Source organism: Melampsora larici-populina, assembly GCF_000204055.1.
Source record: "Melampsora larici-populina 98AG31 unplaced genomic scaffold MELLAscaffold_33, whole genome shotgun sequence".
In the NCBI taxonomy this organism is placed as follows: domain Eukaryota; kingdom Fungi; phylum Basidiomycota; class Pucciniomycetes; order Pucciniales; family Melampsoraceae; genus Melampsora; species Melampsora laricis-populina.
In genome coordinates, this window is record NW_006768797.1 from 84,028 (window position 1) to 104,022 (window position 19,995).

The following is a 19,995-nucleotide window of genomic DNA, read 5'->3' on the forward strand; positions in this document are numbered from 1 at the left end:
TGCCGGATTGTGCGCTCAGTCGAGGGAATTTTAGGAGTGTGGTACTTTGACAAGCTTGTCAACGGAGGGAGAGCTCAGCTGGAAGGTACTGACGTGACCAGCTTAGCTGGTTGTTCTCCAAACACTAGCTGGGTGTTTTACTCACGAATGCCATCAACCGCAGAAGTAGACCATATCCAAAAATCAATTTGTGGACTAATGAAGGTGTTTCCCAAAAACCATTCAGCCATACCCTTTTCGATGCCAACACATGATTTACCTTTTGGAGGCGGCCGGCCCAATGCAAGTGACGATGAAAATGATCTTCACAACAAACCAGATATATACCGGGGTCCTGATATATCATCTTTTGTTGAGAATATCCAAAGGGCGGCGATCAAACAAGATCTGATTAGACCATCCTTGGACAAGGTTTCAGCGCCGCCAATAGTAGTCAAGAAGGGTCCAGGTAAGTGGAACATCATTTTGAATTTCACAAACTTAGGCTGATTGATTAAATGTTTCCAAGCTAAACGCCAACCTGCGAAAAAAGCTATAGCAGCGCCTACAAAGAAGGGAGCCGCAGTTACTTCGAAAAAGTCTACGGTGGTTGACGCAGGGGAAACTGTCACTGTGAGGAAACCTAGTAAGTGAAACACTTTTCGTTTCTGATTATAATGAACAGGGCTAAGTCAGTCTTTTGCGGTTTTTCAAAGCCAAACGCAACCCGCCGCAGAAAGCTAAGGTCGAAGCCAAGGCCAGAAATTCCAAATGGAAAGGCTGGGCATTAGTTGAAGAGCAGCCGCCCTCCATCGAGGAGGCTGATGTATCGGAGGTTAATGCCACAGGAAAGAGGAGACGACGTGTGTGACTTGGTAATAAGGTTTCTTTGATCTCTTTTGTCTTTTTTGATAGTCGGTGTAGAAATGTTATTCTGGCGGTGTAAAATTCTGCATGAAATGCATTTTTGCACTGTGTTTGTTTACACCGGAATGAGACGGTGTAATGTGTCTCGGTGTAAAATTCTTTTTTTGGTGGCATTTCTGGTTTTTTACACTGAGATTTTTTACACCGGGATTTACGGTGTAAAAGTTGCTGTGTAAAATTGCATGTTGAGGTGGGGCTCCATGTTTTTACACCAAGTCTTTTACACAGGGATATTTTGCACAGAAAAAAAAAACAAAATGTTGGTATAAAATTCGAAATTGAGGGCCTTTTTTCGAATTTTACACAGGAACTGTTTTACACCGGGAAAGTCGGTGTAAAGTAGTCAGTGTAAAATTCTACCGACTTGTTTCCACAGCTCAAGATTCAACACCTAAGACACGCTCCTATAGTACAATTGCTCGGTGTCAAGAGCTTTTGGGCAGCAAAGTTCATTTAAGATCAACTTGAGATCTCATCACAGCTGGATGGCTGGCACAGGCAGGTTTGTAGACAAGCAAATATAAGAAGTTCACTTCATCATTCCTTAAAAGAGATCATGTTGAAGACCATTGAGAATTTGGAAAGAAATGCAGATAAGGAAGATCCTTTTGTATAGCTGCCCCCTACGGTTGAATGAGATAGATAAATTGACTTAAAATCATTTTAAAGTCGATCCAAAGAATAAGAAACCTTTGGAACCCTTCCAAAATCGAAACAAACGATAAGAAATCGATCTCGATCGGTCTAAAATCTTATCAAAAACCTATATGATCACATGTAAAGTAGAACAATCTCAATCAACATTGGGTAAACAGCATCAGACAGTAAGAAGCTAGACATACCACGAGTTCAATGTATCAATAGATAGTTGAGTCTCCATTGATTCTTGATTCTGGTGCTGGGAGTCGAGAGGAGTTGAGTCGACGACTGAGTCGGGTTGGCGAGTTGGTGTGCTGAAGTTAATGACGGGGCTAGCAAGACACTGCATGCGTTAGCCAATCGTTAAATTTACCGATTGGCTAACGCAAATCGATCAACGATTGACTGTCGCGGGGCTTAACACTGGTTTCTTCGCTGTGAAAATAAAAAATATAAATTCGACCCTTCCTTGCAAGAAAAGAAGAAAATTATACCATTCAAATCCAAGTAACAGTTTAGTTATCTTTTCTTAGCAAGTCCAGTGATTCAATAGTTTAGAAATCCTATTATTTCTTTATAAAAGCTATATCTTTTCTCTTGAATCATACCACTTCTTAAAAGCAGATAACATCGTCCATCTTAGGATTTGGATATCGTGCAATAAACGTACTTCACCTCTCTCAGTTTCATATACAGAGTGTCCCTAATGGTGCTTACTTCAAATTTCTTCCTTTGATCATTCCGTAGTCCACCTCAGTTCAACTTCCCGATTTTCAAAACACGATTAAGTCATCCAAAATCCCCGGACCTCCTTTAGGAATCCCTTGCTTACCTTATGTAATTGTAAGTGATCAATAGGCCCATGCATTTTGTAAAGAAATTAGTATTCTTTTTTTGATGAGATTAAAGATACTTATATATATATATATATCATTTCATCCTTGATACTTAGGTTTCATTGCACACTATATTCCACGTAACCAGAGGAAATTTTTGTCAAGAATACTACTGAGTAAGTAGCTAGACCTTCTAGTAGTGATTATCAGAGCCACCCTTACACAATTGGTGGTGTATAAACAGGCCGCGCTCGTAGACCGAACTCCCCATTCTCACCAATCATAATCAATTCCCCTTAACTAAGACTGGATCTCGCCTGTCTATCAAAACTAACCATGTGAGTATCTTATTGTTTCACTGACTCTCATGGTCAATCACATTTACAATTTTACTGCGAGTCCCTTTTGTCTCTCCCAGACAAATTCGCGACTTCGAATCTTTACAGTTTCACCATAAACAAAGCTATCAACAATATGGTCAGTCGAAGTTGAAGCACAAGATCTTTTATCAGGATGTAATCATTGACATCCAATGTGCCATTTCCTTTTTCTAGATCATCAAAATTGCTTCTCCATTCGTTGTGGTCAGCTTGAGCCTCCTAGGAGTCATAGGACTGATGCCATCCGTTGTAGTTGTATCGGCAAGAAGAGGCTGTGTCCCGCGATGCGGTGGCGGCGAATCACGGTGCATGAACGATTTGAAACGTCCAATGCAAGTAGGAAGCCCCATCTGCGTTATGGATCGCGTAGTTGGTAATACTCAGAAGTGGAAACCATTATGTGAACGTGGCAGTGTCGAAAGATGTCCTTTCAACGGGGACCTCCCTACTTGTGATACCTGCTAAACAAGTGGCTGTTCGTAAAAATCCACGTTGAAACGTCCACTCTGCAGGAGCGCTGGTAGCAGTAATCTAAAGATCAACAAAGTGCAAGCGACTCACATGAGTAGTTTTTTTCCGTGTGTACTGCCAGGTACTACTACACATGCAACACTTGCAAGTATTCTGTTGCTCTTCCATCATCTCTATTGAGATAATTAACTTGTCTACTACTTCATTATGTTTTGTCATAGTTAATATCTCTATGATGTCAACTTCATCTATTTCATTTCTTCTCTGGCATCATTATGTTGTACTTCTTCTCAATCTACTTGTATGTACCTTGGTTCTACGAGTTCACTTTTCTATACAAGAATCAATGTTGTCCTCACTTGTTGTCTTGTTTTCTCATTCATTCTTATCAGTGCTTCTCGTGCCTCTAGGTACAGTCGAACCCGCGCAATTGCATACCCGCGCAATTGCATATTCGGTCGTTTTGCATAGGCCAGGGCTTCCCCGGACCTGGTGCGGGCTAAAATCTGGGCTTATTGCATAATTATGCCAAAAATGATAATGCATAACTTAAATTTTGAAAAAACCGGGTCTCCGTCGCCAAAAAGCATAGCTTTTGGAGGGGGGTTGAGCTTCGATCACAAACAAAACCAAACATGAACGAGTCAGAAGACCCTTCCCTGGCTGCTGAGCCCCTCAAATTCGACGCCCATAACCCCATACACGCCACAAAGATCATCAACATCATCTATCTTGCACCGACTCCGCTCCTTCCGGCTGCTTTTCCATCTGATATGAACTCGGAGGAGCACGAACTCCATTTACTTGAGAAAGGGCTTCAAACTCTGAAAGACAACTCTAGAAAGCGACGTGACGATATTGAATCTCGCAAAGACGCTGGCGAAAAGATTTCTGCTGCTGATGAGGAATGGCTGGATCAAAGCGGTAATTTTATAACAGAACAAATTCTGATTGACCAACTTCTTGCTGCAAAAGATAACAAACCATACTGCTTTGCATACCATGAATACGAAGCTATTCAATCTATAATATCATCTTATCAGGCCATCTTAGTTGAAGCTGCTACGAAGAAAATGTACAAACGCAAAAAGGATTCGACTACCGACGACCCCACTAACGGCCAACGCAAAAGGCCTCGTTCTCATCTTTCCAAAGCTGTCCAATCAGAACGCTCCTCTTGAGAAACATCAAAACACAAACAAAGTCTAACTTACATTCAACGTTCAGAAGTAATTGATTGGTACTATGCAAACGGCAAAAGTCAAACCAAGACTTATCTTCACTTTTCAGAGATCTATCCCAACATGGGAATCAGTCAACCTAATATCTCGCGTTGGCTCAAAGATAAAGACTCAATCCGCAAGATCGCCAACAATACCGGTTCTCAAACTAAACGAAAAGCTGATGTCAAGTTTCCAGAGATCGAGGAGCTCCTTGTCACTTGGTGTCATATGTGCGAGCAGACTGGCCAGTTTATTACTGGCGAACAAATCAAGGAAAAGTGGCACCACTTTGCTCGAATGAAAAACATTGACAGCAAGAAGTGGCTCACCCTCACTGGTGGATGGCTCGACTTGTTCAAAAACCGACATGGCCTTTGAGAATTCAAGCGGCATGGAGAGGCTGGATCTGCTAAACCTGAAACAGTCACAGCTGAAAGAGAACAAATCAAAGAGGTTGTAGCTGAATATGGACCAAGAGATGTTTATAACATGGACAAGACTGGCTTATTTTACGTGTAAGTCCTTTTTTTCTGTCTCGCTCTTCCCTTGATGACTCCTCTCAAACATACATCTTCTTTTGGGTCTGTCACAGGATGCCACCGGACCGGGGCTTAGCAAGTGTCAGCACTCCTGGTGTGAAAGGCTCAAAAGCCAGAATCACTGTTGTGTGCGTCTGTAATGCTGACGGATCCGACAAGCATCATCTTACCTTTATTGGACGATGGAAATCACCTCGATGCTTCAACAAAAAGACCCCAGCCAATCTGGGAATTGACTATTATTTCAATGCAACATCATGGATGACGTCTTTTATCTTTGAGTTGTGGATTCTTGCGTGGGACCGACAACTCCGAGCCAATAAGAGGAAGATCTTGCTTTTACTTGATAACTTTGCTGGTCATAAGATTGAAGAAAATAAACTCAGCAACATCCGACTCGTTTTCTTCTCACCCAATCTTACAGCCCATGTTCAGCCACTCGATGCTGGTATCATTAAGGCCTTCAAGGCTCACTACCGTAAACGGTTCCTTAACCGTGCATTTCGACGTTTGAACAACACTGTGGAGAACACCAAAGTGTACGATATTGATATCCTTACCGCCACTCGACTCGCTAAACATGCATGGCACTCAGTGACTCGTGATACAATCCGAAACTGCTGGCGCCACAGTGGTATCATCAAGTTCGAGGATGAAGTCGAGTCAGTATATTTTGGAGTCTCTCGTTCACATTTATAAATACTGATCGACAATTCTTCCCTGAATCATAGGATTTCGAGCATCAATCAAGGACCTGTTCAGATTGAGATTGAAATCGAGAAAAGTCTACAAGAACTTCAAGATGCTGGCCTACTCTCTTCAAAGAATAGGATGTCAATTCAGGAGCTATTGAATCCAGAAGAAGAAACTCCTGTCTTCCAAGAAATCCCAACTGCCAAGGAAGTATTTGATCAAGTCAACACACCACAAGAGGAAGCTGAACCTGAACTCGAGCTCAAATCCATTCCTACAGATGCTGAGACCTTAGCAGCTTTATCTATTGTCATCGATCACATGAAAGGTACTGGAACAGCCGAAGGTCTCAACTTGGATTCACCTTTACAGAAATACATAGATATGTTAAAGTCCAAGATCGCATTTGGCAACAAAAAACAAGCCTGTATTACTGATTTCTACAAATGACCTTGAATCATCGTTGATATCGATGTAAGTAGATTATTTATACACAACAAAAATGAAAATACAATCCCCACTCCGGTCTTTGAGCCACATGATACAATAAAAGACCCTGAGAAGGCATATGAGTATGCATGATACCTGATCCCTGAACTGCACCACAGCCCCGAGCTCAGGCCCCTGACTCTACCCGCAAAATTGCATATATTTATGCAATTCCGCCTTTTTGCATACAATTATGCATTATGGGATATTTCGCCAATTTGTATAACCCGTGAAGTTGCATAGCTCGGGACGTCCACCCAAATTATGCAATTGCGCGGGTTCGACTGTACTTTGCTTTTTCCACAACACTTGTGTTCTCTTAGCACTTACTGAGAACTCTTGTGTTCTTTCAAAGGTTTGTTCTATCATGTAGTGTTGTGTGTTAAAGCAATTCATTCTTATCAGTGCTTCTCATACCTCTAGGTACTTTGCTTTTTCCACAACACTTGTGTTCTCTTAGCACTTACTGAGAACTCTTGTGTTCTTCCAAAGCTTGTACTCTTATAATCTCTATCTTCATTTGAAACATCCTTTGCTCATATCTCCAGTGGTTTCTTTTCCAATTCAAGTAAATCAGATCATCTCAGAGCTATAGTGGTAGGTAGACTCAGACTGAATATGTCCTCTTCATCTTTCAAATATTGATTGATCAAGGATCCACCTATATACTTTTCAATGTGTGGTTCTTTTCAACAAGAGATGAGAAAAATCCAATCAAATACACACTCATTGATTGGATTGCAAGGATTGAAGGCTTGACTAAGCATTTTCTGATCAGAGGGTTCAGTACCAACACATTTAATCATCCAGAGCCTTGAATTTCTCTTAAAAAAGCAGACAGCCCTTTCTTGTAAGCAATCCAAAGTTTAAAATCCAGGCTATCTGAATTATATATTTGGTAAAGAATTTTGCATGCTTTATATTTCCAAACTCATAGATTCAACAGGTATTCAAAAGAGTGAGTTGATATACATACCATAGCTCATAACTCATCAACATGGATCACAGAGTAACAAGAGTCAAATTGAATCAGATCAAATGTGAAAACAAAAAGAAGGGTTACCCAAAACACACATTTCAAAGAAGTTTGGCCCCATATTACAAATCATTGGATAGATAGACCATTGGGGGAATTCATGTCTTTTTTTGATATCTTCCAAACCTTTATAAGTTTTCTCACTGAAATCCTCATCCTTGTTAAGACTAATCCAAATAAATCCTACTAAACTGAAGATATTCTAAATTTCAAAAAACAAGGAATGACTTGAAGTTTGTTTTTGCTTTACTAAAGATAAGGGGAAATTGATTAAATGGAACAAAAAAGGCGAATTCAATTGATAGATGATTATTGAAAGATAAGAAAAACAATGCAGATGAAAAAAATAAGAAAAACACATTTGAGAAAACAAATTGAAAGCAACTATGTAAACAAGTGGTGAATCAGGTCTTGACTTGAACAGATTCCACTGTCATCATTCACATTTCACTATAAAACTTATTCGAAAACCCTAAACCAGCAAAAAATTCAGGTTGTGATCAATTAATATCACAAATTGATCATAGCAATTGCAGGACATGTATAGACATGATTACTTAGATGTGCATTATGATACATTTCTTTTGTACATCATCACACAAAAATTGAGTTTGTCGAGCTTCATATATATGAGAATAACCTGTTCCACTTGTTGTTATTCTGTTTCCTCATTGAACTCTAATTGTTTCTGTTCACACCAATCCTTCTCACAGATTGTGCTCTCTTGATCTCCTTATAGTCTTCTTGCATAAGACTAAAGCTAGATCTGCTTTCTAACCAGATACCACACAATATCCTGGCTTCTTTGGTTATGAGCCCAGTGTTCCAGTAAACACTATTAGGGGGTTTCAAGTTAGATTTTATTTTGCATAATTTTTATAAACTAGAGAACATGCGAGCATGCCCGCAACATGGGAACCCTTTATTTGTCCAATTGTTCCAGATTAGCACACTGTAACTTAAACCACTTTAAACATTGAATACAACCCATACATATTACTAAACCCATCCTTGCAAGGTATTCAACCGGCCACCTTAAATCTGGTATGGGCCAAAATGGGAAATTACATGTATCACCATTGTTTGAACAATATATGGTCAGGTTTGTTTTGTCACCATGATAGTATATAGGAGTAAAAACTTATGCTCCAGAATTCCTATCTCTGAGGTCAACCCTGTGGTTGAATCCATTCTTTCAACAACAATTTGAATTACCTTGATTAGAATTTTTACCATTGTAGAAATTGATGATTATCTGAATCAGAAGAATCAATTGTTTAATTTTGTTGATCATATTCAGCAACTTGAAGATAGGCTGGATTCTAATAACTTGGCAGTTATTGAAATCATTCTGAAACAGGTATGTGAATTACATTCTGGTGTTGATCTATTGTTTTTGTCTCTGTGGAAGAATTTGGTGATTGATTGGAAGGCACTTGTTGATGCAGACTTACTGAGCCAGGTCTAAGAAATTGATATCTGGGAATATGGTTTCATACAACAAGTTAAATTTTGCTTCTTCCTTCAACCGCAGAATAATAATGGACTCAATTTGTTTCATATAATGCTTCCGGAGCTGATTCTTCACTCCAAAAGGATAGAAGTGGCTGAAGATCTGAACACAAGTCAATTTCTTGAGACCAACTTGTGAATGAAGCCAAATCCAAATTCTCATTTGTCATGATTTCCCAAGTTTTCCTTCATCTGAGAATCATCAATGTAGCAATATTCAATATCACAACTCTCTTTGTGATGAATGGATGGATCTCATAGGGTATGGATGGATTGATGTTTATGTTTTTTTTAGGAATTAGAGTGAGGTTACAGATTCTTCTGCAAAGTTGATTTCTCTTTTAATTATTATGAGCACCAATGTGTTCTTTGCTCTGAGAGGCTAAAAATTAACAAGTCATTTTGATGGATTGGATCAAATCACTTATCCCATTTTATAGTGAAAAGAAATTCCCAGATGGGCCTCTTATTTTTCTTGATCTCCTTGTACTGTGTCCCATTCATACCTGCTCCATTTTTTGTTATAAATGTGTTTGATCTTACAGTTGTGAGACAAAATAATTGAATATATGTTCATCTCTATTTGACTCTTTGAACCTCTCTATCTCTGTCTTGCTCTCTTGCTGAAAACTGACAAATGTTGACCAAGAGAGCAGAAGGTCAAAGGAGGAATGGTTGAGTTGAAATTGGCAAGCATCATCAAATTACATCGTAAATCATCACCAGCCTAATGTTGGTTGATGAAAACAAAGCAGGAAGTATAACACTACATATCTGCTACATGTGGGAAGTAAAAGTTGTGAAGTCATTAAGAAGTCACCATTTCTTGTAATTCAACCTCAACTTGTTCAACCTCCGCTGTGATTATAACTGATCAAAACTGCATAATTTTGATTTGAGGATTCATGATGTAGAGCAGAGGAAAATTGAAATCATTTCATGTTGTTTTATCTTTTATCCAAATCTACGCGGTTGAAATGGAATACAAGAAAGAACTTAAGATTGGTGCTAAATAATAAAAGCAATAATAAAAGCAATAATAAAAGCAATAATAAAAGCAATAATAAGAGTGACAATAAAAGCAATAATAAAAGGGATGATAAAAGTAGGACAGTTATGTGGGGTACGAAAATATCAAGAGCAGCATTGTCCATGGAGCGCGGGAAACTGTGGGAATGTGTTGGCAACCGGAAAGTGGGCCATTTTATAGCCTGGATTGGTCCCCACACGCGGTGCAAAAGTGAGGTAGCTGTGATATGAAATGCACCTCACTTTTAAAAGCAAATAAATGTAAAAAGTCATCAAAAGGACTTTGAATGACAAAGAGAAGAGGTAAATTAATTGTGTTTTATTGAAGAAAGAAAACAAAAAGTACCAAAATATTGAAATCGATGAACAGTGCCATGTCGATCGACCTGGAATTGCCATTGAGTGAGGACATGCACCTTTGGTGCGCTAAATACAACTATGAACAAAGTTGTTATTGTTCAAAACTGTGATTGAAGCGGAGACTTACCGTTCTTGAAAAAGAAGAACGCAATCAGTGGAAACAAAAATACAAATGTTGCTTTGCAAACCTGGCTTTTTTACACAAAAAGTTTGAGATTCAACTAACAACAGCGCTCATAAAAGCAACTGGAGAACAAAAGCAGTAACTAACAAAAGCTGGATGGCAAAAGCTATTTGGCAGCATGCAAAAGCCAATCCGGATATTCAGAGATGAACCCGACCAACGGAGAAGAGGAGAGACCCGAACTCATGCGAGTGGTCCATCTTTTTAGTATTTAGATTCAGACAAGTTGTTTGTAAAAAAAACTTTGTAAAACAACATATTTATAATTTGGGACACCTAAAAAGGTGTCCCGCTGTAAAAAATTTACACATATTTTGCAACAACAGGCAAGGTGTTGTAGCGTAAAAATAAAAAAAACTAACTTGAAACCCCCTATTATTCATTCAATTCTTTTTTGGAAACACTCAAAATTTTGTGTTAAAACATCACTATATTTTGAAACAATCACACTCATCATGTCCATTCTTCAAAAATGTGCAAAAACAAACTATGTCAAATGGGCCGGTGATGCCATTGCTCATCCAATGACTGCTGATCTTCAAGACTTTGTCAATGTGAAATCACCACACACACCACCCGTCAAAGGTGAAAGTTCCCAGACATCCATCACCTTGTATGTACAAAGGCAAACATAGCAAAACTGCTGTTATCCTCTTTGGTTGCATTGACCAGGACAAGCCTGTTGCATGGGTTGGGAATTATTCAAAGTCAATGCCACAGAATGGCACTCTTCTACTGTAGTACATTTGGTTCAATCAGGGTTCTTGAGGGCACAATCCTTAACATCTGGACACAAACCAGTAGTAAACATATTCATTAAAAGTACATTGAAAAGTTCAAGTATGTGAGATGAATTGGCCAACAGGTCTTCCTTGCTTAGAAGATTGAAGTTTGAGAAATGAAAATTGTCCAGCAAACTCATCACCAAAATCTTCCAGAAATCTCTTGGATAAGGCAGCCAAAGATTTCCAAGTGTCAATTGTAAAATAGGTAGGAGTAATAGAAAAGTTGATCCAATTATAAAGCACCATTTTTGCAATTATTGAGACATAACAAACTTAACCACCAATCATGTGCTCCAGAAGCCAGAGGTAAATGACAAGAAACCCAGGTGATTTTGCAATCATCATTGGCAAAACAGGCCAAAGACGCAAATAATGCATTACAAACAGGAATAATACAACCAGGGACATTACAAGCATCATCATTGAGACTAAGATATGGCAAATCAGGAGGCTTGACCATAGAAGAACAAGAAGTAGAAGATTGAGAATGTCAAACAAAGATAATTTCTTCATCTATAACCTTGAGGACATCCTTCTTGACCGTAGCAAAATCAGAATACAAACTCTCTTTGAGCTTGGCCAACACCTAAGCCGCTCAGCTTTGCCCCGCTTTCAAGGCAAGATTTTTTAGCGCGGCAATATTGCGCTGCATGTAGCGCAGCCAGCTCTCCACTTTGGCAATTGGAGCGCTACATATGCAAGTCAGCACGGCAGCTTGTCAAGCCGCTTTTGCTCTGCTTTGTCGATTTTACAGCTGAGGCAGCGGCACGGCACAGTCTTCTATTCACAATTTTTTTTTATCAATTATTCACAAGAAAAAAGGTATGTACAAATAATATAGGAGGGAGGACTTCAAAACATGTAAGGCATACTAAATTGACCGTGTAAAGAGTGACTGGAAAAGTATTCAATGACAAATTTGAGAAAATGGAAAACTAAAAAGCACTGTAAGGAATTGTAGAGAATGACTTGAAAGGTTAATAAGATCAGAGAAAAATAGTAAGGAACAATAGAAAAACATAACCAGGGTCAAAATGTATATTGACCCTATTATAAACTATCAAATGAATCACATCAAGATAAACAAGTGACAAGGTAAGATGAGGGAAAAAAACAAGTGAGACTAGCAATAACAAGAGAAGCAGGTCAATTCCAATAACAAGCATGAGGATAAAGTAAAAAATGAAATGGAACAAATTAATCAATGAGTATGATGTGGTTCTTCTTCTTAAAGTGTTTTTCAAAGGAAGAAAGGTAACCAAGAGCTTCAGAGAATTGGTCATTCTTTGTGATACCAGCTCTCAACCATTCTTGTGTTCCTGCAGACCACAAAGCTGTTTTTGGTTTCAAAGAACCTTGTCCTGGAACTGCAATATCAGCTGCCAAAGATAATGTTTGTTCCACGCAACACAAAGTAGCTGAAATCAAGAGGTAGTTGTGCCAATACCGCAACCGCTCCGCTTGAAATTGTGACTGCGGAGCGGTTGCGGAGCGCTAATGATGACTGCTATGCCACCGCTATATATAGCGGTGGCTGCGCACCGCAATCCCGGCGTGAAAAACCCCATAGCGGTAAAATCGCTCCACAACGGGCCGGGATTGCGATGGCCCCGCTATATAGCGGGGCAAAACCCTGTACCCAGGGTTGGCTGTATCCTGGGTACAGGGTTGGAACTACTCCGTTTCATCCAACTCCACATCCATCATCTCATATCGTACAATCACAATGCACGGTCGTCACGATTGGACGCCTCCACCCCTTCCAACACTACACACTGCCCCCTGGATCTTTTTTCAACCATGGCCGAACCGTGGTTTTGAAACCTATGGTACTGGATATGTTCAAAGGTGAGTGATGTATCGATCACTTTGTCCTTTTCAAGAAAATTACTTACACAGCAATCCCCAATCTTCTTTAGACACATTCCTGCCTTCTTTCATTTCATCACCATGTCCAAAAACTCCTCTCAAACGTTGCCGGAAAGTGGCCTTCAGGTACCAGGCAAATCAACCGCTAGGAGCCTTCGCCCACCGAGTCCTTCTAGACCTCAGCCCGGCTTTGTCGTGACTCCAAACGACTCCCGTAACGCTATTTCTCGACTTTTGAGTTCGGAAGGTGAATTGCCTGGCCCGCTCGCTCATCGTCCTGCTTCACCTCGACCACCGGCAGTTAAAAACAAGTCCAAGACGGTTCGAGTGCCATCAGCCGCTCCCATAAAGGTTAAGCCAGTTGAAAAACAAAAGGTTAGTGCAATGATGTACATATTGCATTATGTACATCATTGACTCTGTTACGTTTATTAGAAACGATCTTCGACCAGCAAACATGCCAGATCACCGAGTCCCCAACCCTCTACCTCTAAGCGATTGAAGTCAAACGTAAGTGAACAACATCCATCAACATCCTTTTTCACAAAGTTGATTGTATATCAATTCGATTTCGTTTTTCAGACTCTAGCACCGAGTAGCCAACGTTCCAATGGACCGAGTAGCCAACGTTCTGTATCGACTAGTTCAGGCATTGGCTCACCCGAGCTGTCTGCCCAACCTACTAATGATGTAAGTTTGTAGCTTCATTACTAGGCTTTAGTTTAAAACGCTGATGGCTGGACTTTCTGACATAGGTCTATGAGGTACCAGCCGATATGGATGTATCCCAAGACTCAGAAGTCAAGTTTGTCTCTTCCAGTCATGCGCCTGGCTATAACCAGAGTCAGTCACTTGATGTGATGGACCTGCTCAAGTATTTCCTTCCACCAAACGTAAGTTTGGTTTCTCTTGCTTATCATTTTCTACTGGCGTAGTGATCATTCAAGCTAACTAAAATCGATTGGTTTTTAGGGAGTGTCTTATAAGTGCAGATGGTGTCACAATACCTATAAAGGTGGCGTGAGTTCGTATTGGAACTTGTGGGGTCATCGAGATGGCAATGCCAATCGTCCTTCCTGCAAGCAACGACATCAAGCAATCGCGGCTGGCGTGGATCTCCCTCCTTCTTATGGTGAACAACAGGCCACTCAGAAGAACAACAAGAACAACTTGAAAACATATCTCAATGGACCGACTTTCACAGCAGACTTAGTTAACATGATACTAGTCATGTGGATCGTGCGTCATGCCTTACCTTGGGCTAGGTTTGAAGACCCCGCACTTCGTGCGGCTTTTTACACCGTCAATTGAGGTGCTGTTGTTTGTTCAAGAACTTGGGCCGCTCAGCAAGCTGTCATTCTTCACTCATCGTTACACAGTAAGGCCATCAACGGTGTCAGAGTGAGTTCCTTTTTTATTCATCAATCTTTATCTGTTTTGCTTCCTTCTCTTACTTAATTGATCATATCTCTTGATTTCACAGGACAACCCGGGCAAGTTCTGCCTAATCCATGACGTATGGACGACCAAAGGAAATAGGTATGCTTTTATAGGAGCATCGGCTAACTACATAGACTCGAACTGGAATTACAAATCTACCCACCTCACGCTCAAAATGGTCGCTTGGCGCCACTTCGGTGCTCTTTTAGCAAGGCCTATTGGAAGATTCTTAACTCGTCACGGCCTTCATAAAAAGATAAGTCCCACATTTAAAACTATATTTTCATAACTTTTTATCTTTAATTGTTCTTCAGCTAACATGTTCTTCCTTATCCTTACATGCTAGCTCAAACCACGGACAGCGGTGGTAACAACGGCCCTATGGCAACGGAGTTACAGGAGATGTTTGCGAAGGACAAGGATCCAGTCACTTGGGATGGCAAAACGCATCATGTGCGCTGCTATGCCCATAAACTCAATCTCGTTGTTGGGAATGGCCTGAAGGCGCTTGGACAGAAGGTGAGCACCGCCAAACCAACCACACCCCATGGACTACCTCTTCCAATTCCAAGCCTCGAGATCAATGGCGGCGAGGACGGTCTGGAGATCGACGCCTCCGAATCAGACGAAGAAAATCTTGAAGGTTTACCTGAACAAGCCGATGGGGTAGACGACGAGGACAGTAGCCAGGAGGATCCTGACGCTGTAGTCTGTGAGAAGGATGATATCGTTGCTATGGCCCTGGTCAAGGTGAGTCAACTCCAAAGTAATCAATACATATATTGATTGATATATACTGACTTACCCATCCATCTTGAACAAGGTGGATACTGTGAGCGGTCAGATTGCTAGTAGTGCGGCCAGGCGAAGTGATTTCAAGGCACGCGCTATTCGAATGGGATACAAGGGTCGCATGCTCAAGCGCCCTTGTAAGACCCGCTGGAATAGCCATTACGAAAGTCGGAAAGTTGCCTGTGAGGCACATGAGGTATGTCTTGTCATCTTAAATTTGCTATTTACATTTGTTATTATGTATCTCCTTCTGACCAATTGATATTTTTGTCAGGTTATCAATTCCATGCTTGCAGCGGATCGCAAGGCTTGTTTCTTTAAGGGAGTTACGATATCAGCAGCTGAATGGCATGCTGTCGAGTTGGTGAACAAGGTCCTGAAGGTAAGTAATCATCAAACTAAATCATGGTATTAGGAATCGATCACAAACTCACATTACACTCAATATGTGGATAGACCTTTGTTGATGCTACGTCTCGAGTTGAGGGCAATGGGCCCACCGGGTGCATTGTTCTTGCCAAATACAAACGTGTTATTACCGAGCTCACATCACTCAAAACCGATTCAATTGATTATCCTAGCCTCCGAAATGCAATTGACGAAATGGTAAAGTGGCTTACGAAATATCAGGAGGAAGCTCTTAGTTGTGAATGTGTGGTCTTAGCGACAATCTTAAACCCTTGCTTTCGAGGAAAGTTCTTTCAGGTCCACTACCCTGAACATGACTTTGAATCAAATTTAATCATCGAAAACGCTTTTGAACGTGTCTTGGAAGAAACCGAACTGCAAGAAGAAGAAACACCACCTGCCATCAACAAAAACGATCATGCTGAGCCCGATGCTTTTGACATATTCGGAGTGTCCACTGACGGTACAAACCAAACTGCGAACTCTGAACTGAAGGATTACTTGGCAGGGCAATGTCCCATCAAGAAGGATCAATCACCACTCGATTGGTGGAGGGTGCGTTTGCTTACAATTGTTTAGAATAATTTCACTTACTAATCTTTCATCCTTACAGGAATACAAACCTCGATTCCCCGTGCTTTCGAAGCTTGCCCGCGATTACTTGGCTGTATCGGCCACCTCGTGTGCATGCGAGCAAACATTCTCGGCGGCTGCAGACGTTTGTGCTCCTTCACGTGGCGGCATGGTCCCTAAGACCATGGAGCGCCTAGTTGGGTCTCAAGCCTGGATGAAGGAGGGGATATTACCCGATGGTGACTTTTCAGAAGCTGCTGCAGCTCTTCAAGCCTATCTCGACAGCCTGGTTAAAAAAAAAGAAGTAGTCAGAATATATTGATAGACATAAGTCCAATACGATATCAATAAAAATCGATTTTTATGTTTTTTCTTTTTATCTTTTCTCACGTTTTTCTGTTTCACATGTTCATATTGTCATCACACTCTTTTATTGGGTTCTGGAATGTTTTTTTCCTTTGGATCGAGTTTCTGTCTCTTTAATACATGTCCTATTGCGAATTTGGCCACATTCTGTTGCTACATAGTGATATATAGCGCAGCTTGCCGCTATATAGCGATTGCCGCGATTGCCGCTATATATCGCTATGTAGTGTTTATATAGCGATTTTGTCGCTCCGCACACGTGAGAGGCCAATTTTTTTAAAAAATAGCGATAGAGTGCGGAGCGGATTATAGGGCAGTCTCCGCAACGCAATGGAGAGTACTCGAAATCCATAGCGTTGCGGAGCGATTGCGGTATTGGTTGTGCGCCAACAAAGCAAGCGCCTGGAACATCAAACTATTTACCTGTTAGAAGGGAGACAAAGACAGACATAAGTTAGTAGAATTTCTAGAGGTCAGTAAGTAAAAGAAAAGATGGACCATGGACTTTCCACCACCCCAATTGGGTTTGACCAGGACAGATTGGATCATTCCCTGGTAAGTACATCTTGAGTTTGGATGCTTGGATTGATTCAGGTGTGCAAAGCACGGCAGATGATGCAAAGACATTGTATTCATCAAAGACCTCCTGGGAGGTAGAGGGAACTGGAGAAGGGGAAGATGGAGGGGTAGCTGGCCAGCTTTCCCAAGCCAATTTGAAATGTTCTTTGATGAGCTCCTTAGCTCGTGTGGCATGTTGTGGGTAGTGCAGGTCAAAGAACTTTAGTTGGTACTTGGCGTTGAGGACAGTCTCCAGGACTATCACATCAGCCTTGACGGCTTTGGACTGGTATTGGTAGAGCTGATCCAACATCAAGTCAATCATTGTGTGGAGAGAGGGGAAGTTGGCAGTGTTCTTGATCTCCAAGAGGTTCTCAGGCACTTGCAGATACTCTGACAGGAGCATTGATCTTGATGCAATTTTACCCTCCAAACATTTAGTTGAGGCACAAAAAATCTGCATTGTAAAATATAAATTAGCCAAATGAGATGGAAAACGGAACAAAGGAGAAATATTTGATCAAAGAAAGCGTAGAATAATACTCACTTCTGATATCTTACATAAACAGTCAACAGCGTCCCATTTGTCCATAGACATCATGATACCTTCATAGTATCTAGTCTTACAATCACTTATAAGAATTGAATCCACCACCTAGAAATCATCATAGGTCAGTTGTCAATATCTTTTGCAAAGAAAGAAAAATGAAAGCACTTACATCGCGAGCAGCTACAAGGTGCGAGTACATGGCCAAATCTATGTTCCAGCGCACGCCCAACCAGCAATAGGTCCAGGGCCATGGTAACCCATCTGCTCAGCTCTGCCTTTGAATTTGCCTCGCCTGGCGTTGCTCCGGGTGAGAAGTGTGTTGAAATGCTTTAGGGTACGTTTGGTAGCGTTTATTCTCAGCGTTTATTTCGAAGAATAGCAATTATTTTTCAAAATAATTGCTGATGAAAAAAGACGTTTGGGACCACTTATGGTACCCCAAAATAAACTCCTTCCCCGTCCCAAAAGGAGTTTAAAACGAGACTTTGGATAAACGCCAAAAGGGAGTTTATCCGTGCGATAAACTCCTTTTTGGACTTAACAAAATTTCATCTTGAAAGACTTTGACCCTCCTCGGTGTCATAACAGGCAAACCAGATGCTATTTCTTCGACTCGATCAACACCTTTAACACTCACAGTGCCCGTGGAGAAGGCCCCCGACGTCAGGGGCCCAAAGCTCTTGCGCAAAAGTATCAAAAAAACTGTGAAATTTCTGTCCAGGCCAAATTGGAACACTGAGCCTGCCCAGATTTCCCATCCCCAGCAGCCAGACTCAGGAATTGACCTCAGGAGCACTGAGCCATCATCCAACTTCATCAACAGTGATGAGCTGCGCTGAGCGGTCCTGCCCTGATTGTATGGCCCATGCGGGATCTGTCAAGATATATGCTCAAGGCCACCACAGGGCAATGTTGCTGAATGTCCCGAATCGAATTCGGAATGACCGTAGGTAGAAACAGTGAGATCAAAAAAGTTATCTCATCAAGCCAATCCATCAACTTCATCAAATCAAATCAATCATCATTCAATTGGTTCATTACATCTTACTACTCATCATCTCATTTGGAAACCATCTGATAATCAATCAATTCAATCGATTGAGCCAAATATGATGAAGTTTGCGTGAGTTAATCTTAATCACTCCTATCATCATATCATCATAATCATCTAATACTGATCATTGAATATCTATATCATAGTTTACACATGCAATTATCGCCACCGTTCAATATCTTCCATCTCAACCAGAACCAACTATCTTGATCCGTTTAGTTAACTTTATCACTTATACTTTTACTTTCAATTCTCAATCTCAACTTGAACAAGATTGGAATTCAATCACAGCTTCAGTTCATTATTTTAAACAAGGAGATAAATTATCTAATTATGCTTTTCTATATGGATCAAAATCGGATTCAAATTCAACTTCAACTTCAGATTCAAATCTCATTCATTGGGTTGGAATCTTCATGATCTGATTTGTGAATTCACTAGGATGAATTCCCTAGGTGACCAAAAGGCTTGGAGAATCACTTCAATAAACAATTACTTTAGTGTAAGTCTTTTATTCAAAAAAATGAACCTGGCCTCGAAATCTAGGTTTGAAAATGCTGATTGTTTACCTTCATTTGTTGGTTCGGATTTGTAGTTCTGTTCAACCTATCCGCAATTATTACTGGTGCCAGCGAAGCTCAGTGACACTACATTATCATATGCAGTCAAATATTAAAGTAAAGGTCAACTACCGATTGGAACTTATGTTCATTGGGTTAATGGGGTATGTCTTTCAATATCACTTCCAAGCTTCCTCCAATACACATACCTCACTCTAAATACTTTCTTGTGACACTATCAAGTCATCAATCACTCAATCTAGTCGACCGATGATCAGCTTCAAAAATACAAGATTGATTCAAGACAATAAACTGATTGAAGAAACATTGGACCAAGTCATCCTATTCCGCTCACCATCTTGTCAGTAATGTTTATTCATCAACATTCCCAAATCAAAAAGCTCTTGAAAGCTTACCAATTCTCTTAACAGTCGCTTGCATGATACACAGCAATAATCTTCATCTAAAGACTTGACTCACTTCGCAGTCAAAGTCATGGCCAACACACATAGAATTTTGAACATGATTTCAAGTAAAGTTGTCACTGTGGTTGTTGATCAGAACTTTGCATCAAAGATTGTCCATTGTGTTTCTTGAACTTTCTGGGGAGTTTCCCAGCACAGTTTTCACTTATAATACTTTTCTTCTTGATTCTTGATCAACTTCACCATTTTCATAGGTTGATTACAACCTGTATACCCTCGGCTTTCTGATTTTGCTCATAATTGTGATTTCACTTTTAA

General features: G+C 40.5%; 2 protein-coding genes across 2 annotated transcripts; both read left to right on the forward strand.

Annotated features, from left to right (window-relative positions):
- Nucleotides 1-240: 240 nt before the first annotated feature.
- On the forward strand, nt 241-850 carry MELLADRAFT_89813 (uncharacterized protein; the record flags this gene model as incomplete). The annotated part of the gene is made up of 3 exons (XM_007412789.1): nt 241-448; nt 509-625; nt 696-850. The coding sequence occupies 3 exons, from the start codon at nt 241-243 to the stop codon at nt 848-850; spliced, it is 480 nt and encodes a 159-aa protein (XP_007412851.1).
- A 2,005-nt stretch (nt 851-2,855) lies between these two features.
- Nucleotides 2,856-3,226, forward strand: MELLADRAFT_124297 (uncharacterized protein; the record flags this gene model as incomplete). The annotated part of the gene is made up of 2 exons (XM_007412790.1): nt 2,856-2,858; nt 2,936-3,226. 2 exons carry the CDS (start codon nt 2,856-2,858, stop codon nt 3,224-3,226), a joined length of 294 nt encoding a protein of 97 aa, XP_007412852.1.
- Between the last annotated feature and the right edge of the window lie 16,769 nt (nt 3,227-19,995).